General features: G+C 46.4%; 2 protein-coding genes across 2 annotated transcripts; one reads left to right on the top strand and one right to left on the bottom strand.

Annotated features, from left to right (window-relative positions):
• Positions 1–8,790: 8,790 nt before the first annotated feature.
• LOC137364957 (histone H2B 1/2-like) lies at positions 8,791–9,165 on the top strand. The gene has a single exon (XM_068027827.1). The coding sequence runs from the start codon at positions 8,791–8,793 to the stop codon at positions 9,163–9,165; it is 375 nt and encodes a 124-aa protein (XP_067883928.1).
• An 867-nt stretch (positions 9,166–10,032) lies between these two features.
• LOC137364986 (histone H3-like) lies at positions 10,033–13,619 on the bottom strand. The gene is made up of 2 exons (XM_068027858.1): positions 13,152–13,619; positions 10,033–10,098 (listed from the first exon to the last, which is right to left on the bottom strand). The coding sequence occupies exons 1-2, from the start codon at positions 13,581–13,583 to the stop codon at positions 10,033–10,035; spliced, it is 498 nt and encodes a 165-aa protein (XP_067883959.1). The 5' UTR covers positions 13,584–13,619.
• Between the last annotated feature and the right edge of the window lie 227 nt (positions 13,620–13,846).

The raw sequence follows: 13,846 nt of genomic DNA, 5'->3' as shown, positions 1-13,846 counted from the left end.
GTCACTGTATTTAAGGAAGGATATCCTAGCATTGGAGGCAGTTCAGAAAAGGTTCACTAGGCTGATTCCTGGAATGCAGGGGTTGTCTTATCAAGAACAGAATGAGAGGTGATCTTATTGAAACAAATAAGATTCTAAGGGGGCTTGACAGGGTAGATGTTGAGAATATATTTCCACTGGTGGGGGAATCTCGAACTAGGGGACATTGTTACAGAATAAGGGGGCACACATTTAAAACTGAGATGTGTATGAATTTTTTTCTCTGAGGGTGGTGAATCTCTGGAATTCTCTACCTCAGAGAGTTGTGGAGGCTAGGTCACGAAATGTATTTAAGGAGGTGGTAGATAGATTTTTGAAATCTCAGGGAGTGGAGGGTTAAGCGGAGCAGGCTCAAAAGAGGAGTTGAGGCATGGGAGAGATCAGCCATGATCTTATTGAATGGCGGGCCAGGCTTGAGGGGCTGAATGGCCTGCTCCTCCTCCTACTTGTGCTCAGTTTGCAGTAATGGAAGACTATGTCTTCCATTTTTACCATTTATGAGTTTTGTGGAGTAGTGTGTAACATGTAGCTCAGTCTGCAATCTAACATTATTGAGATTAATTCTGTACTTTACTATCAGGTCCTGTTTGTCTTTCCCATCTGACATAGAATTTGTAGTTCAGGCTGCACTCTTGTGAGAATGACACAGTGCCTTGCAATCTGATAGTGGGTGTGATTTTGTGCGGAGATTGATGTATCCAGCTGGGACAGAGTTGGGGTGAAATGGAACCAACCTCAGTCTGTCCTGCGCTGTGTGACTGTTGGATTGAATAAATGTGTCTGGAACTTGGGATCAGTGCCGGTCTGACTACGTTTGCTGTCGGTGATTGTGGAACTGATGTCTCTGCTCTCTGTGAGTGATACTGTACTTACTGTGTGTGAGGAGCTGGCTGCACTTCCTCTTGTGTCGAGGAATCACTGCATTTATTCTGCTTCCATCAAGTATTTGCCTGTAGAAAGGAAATGTATTTATTATAATTCAGGAAGAGATGTGGTAGAAGATACAAAAGTGACCAAAACAATTTTTCAATTAATAATCATTATGAACAATCACAAAGGAAACCCAGCAACACAAACAGAGTCAGTGTCTGATTCCACTGCAGTCCTGCAGCCCCCAGCTACTGCATACCAGGGGCTTTGGCCATTTTACAACAATTAAATGACATCCAGAAACAATCCACTGGGCCATGAATAGGACTGACCGACGGAGCAGGGACTTTTACACAGGTCAGATTTCCAGTTCCCGCTCCCATGGTCTAACCGTTCAAGCGAAACCAAACAGCCGCTGTTTAAAATGTGTCCTTCACACTTCTCACCTGGTGCCTATAATAGATTCTCTTTGTGTAACTCCCCACATCCCACTGTCCAATAACAAACTATGGGATTAGACTGGATTGCTGCCTTTGCATTGGTGTGGATACGATGGGCCAAATGGCCTAATTCTGTGCTGGAACTTTTTGATGTTTCTGTTTGGTGAATTCTTGCAGAAATCTGCACCTGCGCTCCCCTCCCCCATCTACCTGTCATGGGGCAGTGCAATGGTTAAAGAATGGAGGGTTTCATCAACTGGATGGTGACGTATATTTAATATAACAGTGACGTGCTGTCTACTACACCACAGAGCCATTCACAGACAAAGCCCAACCACCAGCTCCTTCTCACACACAGTCCGTACATTATCACACACACAGCGCAGAGACACAGACAGGTCATCAGTTCCACAGTCTCAGACAGCAGAAATCGTTCCAGAGACACATTTTCAATCCATCAATCAAACAGAGCAGGAGAGACAGACGTTGTTTCCATGTCACCCCAACGCAGTACCACTGACAGGTAGATACATAAATCCCAGTCCAAATTCTCTCTCACTATCAAATTATCACTGTGTCAATCCCACAATATTGCAAGCGAATAATGCAAGGCTGGATTTCATCTATTTTAACGCAAGGCGTCTTACAAGTAAGGCAGATGAATTGAGGGCTAAAAACAAGAAATGCTCAAAATACTCAGCAGGTCTGGCAGCATCTGTGGAGAGAGAAGCAGAGTTACCATTTCAGGGCATTTGGGGCAGCACAGTGGTTAGCACCGCAGCCTCACAGCTCCAGCGACCCGGGTTCAATTCTGGGTGCTGCCTGTGTGGAGTTTGCAAGTTCTCCCTGTGTCTGCGTGGGTTTTCTCCGGGTGCTCCGGTTTCCTCCCACATGCCAAAGACTTGCAGGTTGATAGGTAAAATTGGCCATTATAAATTGCCCCTAGTATAGGTATGTGGTAGGGAAATATAGGGACAGGTGGGGATGTGGTAGGAATATGGAATTAGTGTAGGATTAGTATGGATGGGTGGTTGATGGTCGGCACAGACTCGGTGGGCCAAAGGGCCTGTTTCAGTGCTGTATCTCGAAATAAAAAAATAAAAGGTCAGTGACCCTTCTTCAGAACTCCGAAGATGAATTGAGGGCGTTGATTAACACATGGCAATATGATATTGCTATCACAGAAACATGGTTGAGGGAAGGGCAGGACTGACAGCTCAATATTCCAGGGTATAGAATCTTCAGGTGTGACAAGGACTGGAATGGGGGCAAGGGGGAGGGGGAGGGGGTGGGGTGAATGTCAAAGAGGAGGTGGCATTGCACTATTGACCAAGGAATCATTTACTACAGTAAGGAAGGATGATATATTAAAAGGTTCTTTAAATGAGGCCATATGGTTAGAACTTAAAAACAAAAATGGGGCAAGCACTTGTCTGGGAGTGTACTACAGGCCTCCAAACAGTCAGGGAGAGATAGAGGAGCAGATATGTAGGTAAATCTAAAAGGGGTGTAAAAATTATAGGGTAATAAGAGGGAATTTCAACTTCCCCAATATTAACTGGGATAGTCGTAGTGCAAAAGGTTAAAGGGGGTGAAATTCTGAAAGTGCATTCGGGAGAGCTTTTAGAGCAAGCACGTAGAGAGTCCTGCAAGAGAAAGTGGTACTGGACCTAATCTCGGGGAATGAAGCCGCACAAGTGGTAGAAGTGTCAGTGGGGGAGCATTTCATGGATAGTGACCATAACTCTAAGATTTAAGGCAGTTATGGAAAAGGACAAAAATGAACTGGAAATAAAGGTACTGTTTTGGGGGAAGGTCAATTTCAATATGATAAAACAGGATCTGGCCAAAGTGGACTGGGAGCAGCTACTTCTAGGAAAGTCTACATCAGACCAGCGGGAGTCATTGAAAAGGAGATAGTGAGAGTTCAGGGCCCACATGTTCCCGGAAAGATGAAGGGGAGGACCAACAAGTTTAGGGAACCCTGAATGTCAAGGGATATCAAGGATTGAATAAGGAAAAAAAAAAAGGCTTATGGCAGATTCAGAGGGCTGAAAACAGCAAAGGCCCTCGAGGAGTATAGAAAGTGCAGGTGGGGGTGGGTACATTAAAAAAAAAAGTAATTAAGAGAGCGAAGAGGGGGCATGAAAAAACACTGGTGGGCAAGATAAAGGAAAATCCCAAGGCATTTTATAAGTATATTAAGGGCAAGAGGATAACCAGGGAAAGAGTAGGGCCCATTAGGGACCAACGTGGCAATCTGTATGTGGAGCCGGAGGATGTAAGCGAGGTTTTGGTTGGTTACTTTTCTTCTGTGTTCACTATGGAGAAGGACGATGTTGGTGTAGAGATCAGGGAGGGGGATTGTGATATACGTGAACAAATTAGCATTGAACGGGAGGAGGTGTTAGCGGTTTTAGCGGGCTCAAAAGTGGATAAATCATCAGGCCCAAATGAGATGTATTCCAGGCTGCTATGTGTGGCAAGGGAGGAGATTGCAGGGTCTCTGACACAAATTTTCAAATCCTCTCTGGCCACAGGAGAGGTGCCAGAGGACTGGAGGACGGTGAATGTGGTACCATTATTCAAGAAGGGGAGCAGGGATAAACCAGGTAATTACAGGCCAGTGAGTCTAACATCAGTGGTAAGAAAACTATTGGGAAAAAATTCTGAGGGACAGGATTAATCTCCACTTGGAGAGGCAGGGATCAATCAGGGATAGTCAGTATGGCTTTGTCAGGGGGAGATCGTGTCTAACAAATTTGATTGAATTTTGTGAGGTGGTGATTAGGCATGTAGATGAGGTTAAAGCAGTTGATGTAGTCTACATGGACTTCAGTAAGGCTTTTGATAAGGTCCCACATGGGAGATTGGTCAAGAAGGTAAGAGTCCATGGGATCCAGAGCAATTTGGCAAATTGGATCCAAAATTGGCTTATTGGCAGGAGGCAGAGGGTGATGGTCGAGGGTTGTTTTTGCGATTGAAAGCCTGTGACCAGTGGTGTACGCAGGGATTGGTGCAGGGACCCTTGCTGTTTGCAGTGTACATTAATGATTTAGATGTGAATATAGGTGATATGATTAGTAAGTTCGCAGATGACATGAAAATTGGTGGGTGTCGTAAATAGTGAGGAGGAAAGCCTTGGATTATGGACGATATAGATGGGTTGGTAAGGTGGGCAGAGCAGTGGCAGATAAAATTTAATTCTGAGAAGTGTGAGGTGATGCATTTTGGGAGGACTAACAAGGCAAGAGAATATACAATAGATGAAAGGACCACAGGAAGTACAGAGGGACATTGGTATACTTGTCCATTGAACACCGAAGGCAGCAGCACAGGTGGAAAAGGTGGTTAGGAAGACATATGGGATAGTTGCCTTTATTAGCCGAGGCATAGAATATAAGAGCAGGGAGGTTATGATGGAGTTGTATAAAATGCTCGTTCGGCCACAGCTGGAGTACTGTGTACAGTTCTGGTCGCCACACTATGGGAAGGATGTGATTGCACTGGAGAGGTTGCAGAGGAGATTCACCAGGATGTTGCCTGAGCTGGAACATTTCAGCTGTGAAGAGAGACTGGATAGGCCATGGTTGTTTTCCTTAGAACAGAGAAGGCCGAGGGGGGACCTGATTGAGGTATAAAAAATTATGAGTGGCATGGATACGGTAGATAGGAAGAAACTTTTTTTCCCTTAGCAGAGGTGTCAATAACCAGGGGGCATGGATTTAAGGTAAGGGGCAAGAGGTTGAGCGGGGAATTGAGGAAAAACCTTTTCTCCCAGAGAGGGGTTGGAATCTGGAACACACTGCTTGAAGGGGCGGTAGAGGCAGGAACCCTCACAACATTTAAGAATAATTTAGATAAGCACTTGAAATGCCATAGCATACAAGTCTACAGGCCAAGTGCTAGAAAATAGGATTAGAAAAGATAGGTGCTTGATGGCTGACATGGACACGATGGGCTGAAAGACCTGTTTCTATGCTGTATAACTCTGACTCTATGACTAACCTCAGCTACAATTTAAATACATATAGAACTGGCACGTGGTTCCAGTTTCAAAGTTACAGAATTAACCTCAATAATGTACTCTGAGATTCAGGTTAAATACCAGCTAAATATTTACACGTTATGAGTTTAGAAGTTGCAGTATTAATTCCCATAATGTATTTATTTTTATTTAGAGATTCAGCATTGAAACAGGCCTATCGGCCCACCGGGTCTGTGCCGACCAACAACCACCCATTTATATTAATCCTACATTAATCCCATACTCCCTACCACATCCCCACCATTCTCCAACCACCGACCTACACTTAGGGAAATTTACAATGGCCAATTTACTGATCAACCTGCAAGTCTTTGGCTGTGGGAGGAAACCGGAGCACGCGGCGGAAACCCACGCGGTCACAGGGTGGACTTGCAAACTCCACACAGGCAGTACCCAGAACTGAACCCGGGTCACTGGAGCTGTGAGGCTGCGGTGCTAACCACTGCATCACCCACATTTGGACACTAATCCATATCTCAACTGCATAATCAGATTGAGAGATTATGAAAAACAGTATAACCTAAGATACAAACTCAGATTCCAGTTTAAAACTTATCTGGATTGTGGAACTAAAAGATACAATATAAATTTGATTTGTCTAGTGAGCTATAAGTTTTCTACCAGTCCAAAAACCACATATAGTGTCAGATGGAAGATACTGTACAGTTCCAGATGTATAGGGTCATTTTACATGCAAGTCCAAAATTCTCACTGTCCGACTGAATGACACTGATCAAATTGCTTCGTACAGTCTGAGTTACACTTGCACACCAATCCGGTATTAGATTGTAGGATACATTATCTTTCACTATTGTGTTCACAGTGACAGATATTTAATACTAGGCAAAACCTCAAACGTATTGTCTGCTTAAAACCGACCACATCAGTGGCCTGTTGCTGTGCTGACATTTTATGTAGAATGAATCCAGACTTGCAAACAGTCCCAGGGACAGAAGATTATATAATGAATCCCATACTCATACAGAGTACCAGACACTGCCAGATGGAGAGTGATGCTGAAACACATGCCCTTGTGCCAGGTGCTGAAAGGCATCGGTTGATGACTGCACTCACTCACAATTCCTCAGCCTGAGTCATCTAAAGCAATCTAACACACAAATAGTAGCACTGAGAGATTGAGAAAGAGTCCAAAACTCACATGGAGCACTCGATGCTGACAGATACAAACTGAAGACTATACACACATGGATCTAGGATGAGCTAACTCACAGGAAACAGAGAGTGGGGATAAATTGGGCATTTTCATTTTCGCAATCTAACTAATGGAGTGCCACAGTGATCAGTGCTGGTGCCTCAACTATGTATGGTCTATATTAATAACTTACATGAAGCGATCAAGTGTATTGTTGCCAAATTTATGGATGTGACAAAGATCGATAGGAAAGAAAGTTATGAAGAGGATAAAGTGTCTGCAAAGAGATATAGATAGGTTAAGTCAATGGGCAAAAGTTTGGCAGCTGGAGTATAATGTGGGAAAATGTGAGGTTGTCTAATTTGGCAGGAAGAATAGAAAAAAAGAATATTACTTACATAGAGAGAGACTGCAGAATGCTGCTGTACCAAGGGATCTGGGTGCCAGGTACATGAATTACAAAAAGTTAGCATGAAGGTATAGCAAGTAATTAGGAAGGAAAATGGAATGTTGGCATTTTTAGCAAGGGGAATGGAGTATAAAAGTAGGGAAGTTTTACTATAACTGTCTAGGGCATTAGTGTCAACCCAACTAAAGGACTCCATACAGTTTTGGTCTCCTTACTTAAGGAGGGATATACTTGCATTGGAATCAACTCAAATAAGGTTCACTCGGCTGATTTCTGTGATGAAGGATTGCCTTATGAGACAATGTTGAGCAGGTTGGGCCTATACCCACTGTAGTTAGAAGATTGAGAGGTGATCTTATTGAAACCTATAAGATTCTCAGTGGGCTGGACAGGTAGATGCTGAGAGGATGTTTCTCCTTGTGGGGGAATGGAGGGGCGAGAGTTTCAAGCTAAGTGGTCTTCCATTCAAGAAGGAGATGAAGAGGAATTTCTTCTCTCAGAGGGTTGTTCATCTTTGGAATTCTGTTCCCCAGAGGACTGTGGAGGCTGAGTTATTGAATCAAGGCTCTGTTCGACAAATTTTTGATCTACATGGGAATCAATGGTTGGGAATCAATGGTTATGGGCGCAGGCAGGAAGGTGAAATTAAGGTCACAATCAGAAGAGCCATGATCTTATCGAATGGCAGAGCAGGCTTGATGGGTCAAATGGTCTATTTCTGCTCCTATTTCTTATCTTATTATATTCTTACACACACGTGTACACACACACACACAACCAGTGTGTGGCAGATCCAGAATTCATCTCACTTTCATACACAATACCAGTGACTGAAAGGTACAGAATCAATCCCACAGATGCATACAGTACCACCGACAAGTACAGGATGAATCCCATGCTCACACACACCACTAGGTATTAAAAGATACATGTGATTCCCACTCGCACATGACAATATGAGACGGAGTTACAGAATGATTTCCACATTCACATAGAGCACCACTGACTGCTGATCAATTCATCCCACAATCTCACACACTACCAGAGGATGAGAGATACAAAATTAATCCCACACTCCGATGTAGTAGCAAAGACTGACACATACAAAATCAATCACAAACACTCCTACAGTACCACTGGCAGATTCAGCAACTGCCAAAATTACCAGAGACTGACAAATAAATCGTGAACTCCTACATATTGTGAGATGCTGACACAGATAGCTTGAATTCCACACATACAGAACCACTGACAGATTCAGAGTCAGTCCCAAATTCACGTACCATCCCAGAGACTGACAGATACTGAATGGATGTCATACTCAAACACAGTACCAGAGTCTGACAGATAGATAAGGAATCCATACAGCACCAGAGACCGAGAGCTACCGAATTACATAACATGTGCAAACACAGTACCACAGACTAAAAGCAGTGGAATTAATTGCACATTCACATGCAATAGCAGAGACACAACGACAGAGAATCATCAATAAGTGTCCTCCCACCAACAGCCAGGACATTTCCAGGGAGCTGTACACAGGGAGCGGCTCTTTCAATATCAACTGGGGCCGGAGGATCTTCGTGAAATATCCTTCCTGATTGCAGGAAGGGTGTTTGTGATTGGTTGCAAATGTTTATTCTGATTGGATGAGGAAAAACACCAATTAGAGAATTACAGTTAAAAAACCTTTATGACATCACTCCCAATCACCCAATCACAATCTTTACTTTCCCCCCATCCCTCATTAGCATAGAGCTGTGGGATTGTCTATTTAATCCGCACTCGGAAGGGGTTTGGTTTATTTCTGTGTCTGAAATTGAATCTGAAGATGCCTGAAAAGAAGAAAGCAGCTCCGAAGAAGGGCGCCAAGAAAGCCTTAAATAAACCGTCAGCAAAGGGCGGCAAGAAGCGGAGAAAGTCGAGGAAGGAGAGTTACTCCATCTACATCTACAAAGTGATGGAGCAGGTTCACCCCGACACCGGCATCACCTCCAAGGCCATGAGCATCATGAACTCGTTTGTGAACGATATTTTCGAGCGCATCGCGGGTGAGGCTTCCCGCCTGGCCCATCACAACAAGTGCAGCACCATCAGCTACCGGGAGATCCAGACCGCCGTGCGCCTGCTGCTGCCCGGGGAGCTGGCCAAGCACGCCGTGTCGGAAGGGACAAAGGCGGTGACCAAGTACACCAGCTCCAAGTAAAACTGCACAATGGACTGAAAAACAGATCAAACACAACGGCTCTTTTAAGAGCCACCCACAATCTCTCTGAAAAAGCTGCATCCGAACATCTCTATTAAATTATTTTAAAACAATGTATAACATAATAACGTTCCCACTGCTGTACCTGTGTCTTCTGTCCCATAAACTGTACACGGACACATAATCCGCTCATCGCCTTCGCTTTTTTGCTAAAAGCTGTTATTATTGCACAGCTCCTCAATGACTGCATGAACAGCTGTTTTTAGCTGTAAAGGTCAGACCTTAGTCCCTTCACTCTATTCCTGAAATGTGAACTGATTCATCGTTTTATTCACAGCAACTCGCCGGAACAGGAACAGAGCAGATTGAGCAGATCCGGCTTCCTCTTTTCAGAGGACACTGGGCTCTGATTGAAGACTAAACTGAGTGTTTTCCTTCAGGGAAATGCTATGAACAGGGATTTATTCCCAACTGGAACAGTTTGTAAACGATTGTAGAATGAACCACAATTTACACAACATTTTTAAACCGCGCTTGTGATTGGTGACGGAAAGAATTGAATAAAACAAAAAAAAGAGAAGGGATTTGAAATCTTTGACTAAGGATGACATTTATTTTAATCCGCTCTTTTCCGAGAATGAAATTGGCGGGCTTTGTGAAATTGACAAATTCTCTGCTTCTGGTAGTGTGGTGGGTAAATCCCGCCCTCTTCCGTTTGTCAGTGTCCTGATTGGTGAAGAATATAGGCAAATGAGGTGAATTAAGTACCGACCAATGAGATGAGATCTCAGTCTATAAGTACAGTAAATGCTGCGGAAAATAACCATTCTTCGTCAAGGTATTTGTGAGATTGTTGATATCGCAAACCTACATGATGGACGTGCTTTCCAAAATGGGGTTTGGGGAGGGAATCTGCAATTGGATCCAACTGCTCTACACAAACATCAGTAGCGCAGTGTGAATCAACGGGTGGGAATCTGAAAGTTTCCCGATCAAATCTGGAGTCAGACAGGGCTGTCCTCTGTCCCCGGTCTTGTTTGTTTGCTGTATTGAACCCTTTGCTGAGTCCATTAGGAAGGATGCGAGCATAAGAGGGGTGACAATCCCAGGCAGCGGAGGCACTCAGGTCAAAACCTCCCTGTACATGGATGACGTCGCCGTCTTCTGCTCGGATCCGCTGTCCATGTGCAGACTGATGAGCATCTGCGACCAGTTCGAACTGGCCTCGGGAGCCAAAGTTAACCACGGCAAGAGCGAGGCCATGTTCCTTGGGAACTGGGCTGACCGATCCTTTGTCCCCTTCACCGTCAGGTCAGATTACCTGAAGGTGCTGGGGATATGGTTCGGAAGGGCCGGGGCGTGCACCAAAGCATGGGAGGAGCGAGTAGCCAAGGTACGACAAAAGTTGGGCATGTGGGGGCAGCGATCTCTCTCCATTGTGGGTAAGAACCTGGTCATCAGGTGCGAGGCGCTCACGTTGTTGCTCTACATGGCGCAGGTCTGGCCCATACCCCACTCCTGCGCCGTGGCAGTCACCCGAGCCATTTTCCGCTTCGTCTGGGGATCTAAAATGGACCGGGTCCAGAGAGACACGATGTTCAAATCTCTGGACATGGGCGGGAAAAATGTACCCAACGTGGCCCTCATCCTGATGACCACCTTCGTGTGCGGCTGCATCAAGCTATGTGTAGATCCCCAGTACGCAAACTCCAAGTGTCACTACGTGCTGAGGTTCTATCTGTCCCCGGTGTTGCGAAGGATGGGCCTGGTCACATTGCCGCGGAACGCACCATGCAGTTGGGCGGCGCCGTACCACCTATCCTTCGTGGAGCAGTTTCTGCGGAAAAACACCTTTGACCACCGGTCCATCAGGCAGTGGTCTGCACGGAATGTCCTCAAGGCCCTACGGGAAAAGGAAACGGTGGATCCTGTCGGATGGTTCCCCGAGCAGACCGTCAAAGTCATTTGGCGGAATGCCTCATCACCAGAACTTTCAAACAAGCACCAAGACGTAGCTTGGCTGGTGGTGAGAAGGGCCCTCCCCGTCAGATCCTTCATGCACACCCGAAGTCTCGCCCCCTCCGCACAGTGCCCCCGCGTTGGCTGTGGTGGGGAAGAGACGGTCGCCCACCTCCTCCTGGAATGTGCCTTTGCAAAGCAGGTGTGGAAAGAGATGCAGTGGTTTTTGTCAAGGTTCATCCCAAGCAGCTCTGTAACACAGGAGTCTGTGCTCTACGGGCTGTTCCCAGGGACGCACACTGAGACAAACATCAACTGTTGCTGGAGGACTATCAATTCGGTGAAAGACGCCCTTTGGTCTGCCCGAAACTTGCTGGTCTTCCAGCGCAAAGAGTTGTCCACCACCGAATGTTGCAGACTGGCACATTCCAAGGTCCAGGACTACGTGCTGAGGGACGACCTAAAGCTTGGGGCAGCCGCAGCAAAGGCTCAATGGGGAAAGACCACAGTGTAAGGTTCCCCCACCAAGCTGGACTGAGGGGCTGGAACCATGGGAAGCCCCTCGAACTGTATCGTTAATATTCTCAATTGCTGTAAATGTAAAACTGTAATTGACATGACAATTGTGAAACGGAAGGGTTGGGAAGAAACTCATGACATTATTGAAAGAAACTGATCTCTTTTGCAATGTTTGTATTTTTTCGTGCTCTTTGGAAACTGTTTGGCAATGTAATTTTTACACATTTTTATGAATAAAGTATATTATGGAAATAAAAAAAAAGGAAGAGGAAAGACCAGCGGGAAAGCTCGGGCCAAGGCCAAGCCTCGCTCCTCCCGGGCTGGACTGCAGTTCCCAGTGGGCCGTGTTCACAGACTCCTGAGAAAGGGTAACTATGCTGAGCGTGTGGGTGCCGGAGCCCCGGTCTATCTGGCTGCTGTGCTCGAGTATCTGACCGCTGAAATCCTCGAGCTGGCCGGGAACGCGGCCCGGGACAACAAGAAGAGCCGCATCATCCCCAGACACCTGCAGCTGGCCGTCTGCAACGACGAAGAGCTCAACAAGCTGCTGGGAGGAGTGACCATCGCTCAGGGTGGGGTGCTGCCTAATATCCAGGCCGTGCTGCTGCCCAAGAAAACCAGTGCTCAGAGCTCCCAGAAAAAGTAAAGCGGCCAAAATATCATCTAATAAACCAAAGGCTCTTTTCAGAGCCACCCACAGTCTCTGTGAAAGGGCTGGTTACTGTCAGGAGGGAATCAGAGATGGAGTTATTGTAACAGTGGATTGACCTGTTTCGCATGCAGACAGTTTGAATTCTGTTTTTTCTCTCTCTCCGGCTTCTCAATGAGAATTTGCTCCCGGAGCAGAGTAAATGCAGGAAGAGGCCATTCTCGGGCTGTATGTTTCTCTCCTAACCTGATCTGTTCAGACCGCACTGTTCCCAGAGGACGGAATCTGAGAGTTGCTCACACACGGGAGCTGAGTCCATTGCAGCGCTTTAATATGTGCCTTCCCCCCCGGCCCTCCCTATTCTCCGGACACAAAGCTGTCTACTCCCCCGGCGGCGGGAGAGTCGGGGATTCTCTCCCCGCAGTGTCAGGGTTTGCAACCCCGGGGAACTGGCGGTTCGAGTCAGTGTGACCGAGCTGCCTTACATGTCCTGTGTACCGATCTCCAAGGGATTCAACTATTAGCGAACTCATTGGGTAATGTTTGTAAATAACCCTCATGTGAACGGAGCTGGCTCCATTAATGCCTTCCAAATAAAACTGGGATCCATTTCTTTTCCCCAAATGTCAGCTAACGGATCCCAGGAGCAGGGTTGAGATTGTGCTGAACAGCAATGAGTCTCCGGTAATGCTGCTTTCTAAATTCCAGATCAGCTCTCAGTCCGACAGGCCTTTCGGGAAAGTGATGTGACAAAACAGAAACCATGTGACGCCCCTCCAATCTAATGTGTTTGATGATGAACAGAGATGGAAGCTCTTTCCTTTGCTGATTTGGTGGCTCTGAAAAGAGCCCTTGTTACACTTGTTACTGAAGCCGGGTTTTCGGCGCGTTCCCCGCGGATGCGGCGGGCCAGCTGGATATCTTTGGGCATGATGGTGACTCGCTTGGCGTGGATGGCGCACAGGTTGGTGTCCTCAAATAGCCCCACCAGGTAAGCCTCGCTGGCCTCCTGCAGGGCCATGACGGCCGAGCTCTGGAAGCGCAGGTCTGTCTTGAATTCCTGAGCGATCTCTCTGACCAGGCGCTGGAAGGGCAGTTTGCGGATGAGGAGCTCAGTGGATTTCTGGTAGCGGCGGATCTCCCTCAGAGCCACACTGCCGGGTCTGTAGCGATGAGGCTTCTTTACTCCACCCGTGGCTGGAGCGCTCTTCCGGGCCGCTTTGGTAGCCAGCTGTTTGCGAGGAGCTTTCCCTCCGGTCGATTTACGCGCTGTCTGCTTTGTCCGGGCCATTTTCTCAACGGATTCTGCACAATCTGAGACACACAGACTGTTAATACTGAATCTGCTGCACATCCGCCTTTTTAAACTCTGTGAGGAACCGCCCTGAGCAGTAATTGGCTGGAACCCGACGCCCAGTCAGTTTAAACCAAACCCCGATAATAAACAGAAACACAGGAAGCTATTGCCTCCGATTGGTCGATTATTACTGATTACTCAATTTTAAAAAAACCGCCAATATCAGTGCCGGAAACAACGGTTTTGACAAAGGAGAA

This window comes from Heterodontus francisci, unplaced genomic scaffold (assembly GCF_036365525.1).
Source record: "Heterodontus francisci isolate sHetFra1 unplaced genomic scaffold, sHetFra1.hap1 HAP1_SCAFFOLD_43, whole genome shotgun sequence".
NCBI lineage: Eukaryota > Metazoa > Chordata > Chondrichthyes > Heterodontiformes > Heterodontidae > Heterodontus > Heterodontus francisci.
Note: the sequence above shows the minus strand (reverse complement) of the source record. Positions and strands in the feature narration are given on the sequence as shown.

Excerpts from the sequence above, each read along its gene's own strand:
- LOC137364986 (XM_068027858.1), bottom strand. The coding sequence starts at position 13,583 with ATGGCCCGGACAAAGCAGACAGCGCGTAAATCGACCGGAGGGAAAGCT. Across the intron at positions 10,099-13,151 it reads ACCCGGCTTCAGTAACAAGT|AGCAGTTGGATCCAATTGCA; the intron begins GTAACAAGGGCT and ends ATGTTTGTGTAG.
- LOC137364957 (XM_068027827.1), top strand. The coding sequence starts at position 8,791 with ATGCCTGAAAAGAAGAAAGCAGCTCCGAAGAAGGGCGCCAAGAAAGCC.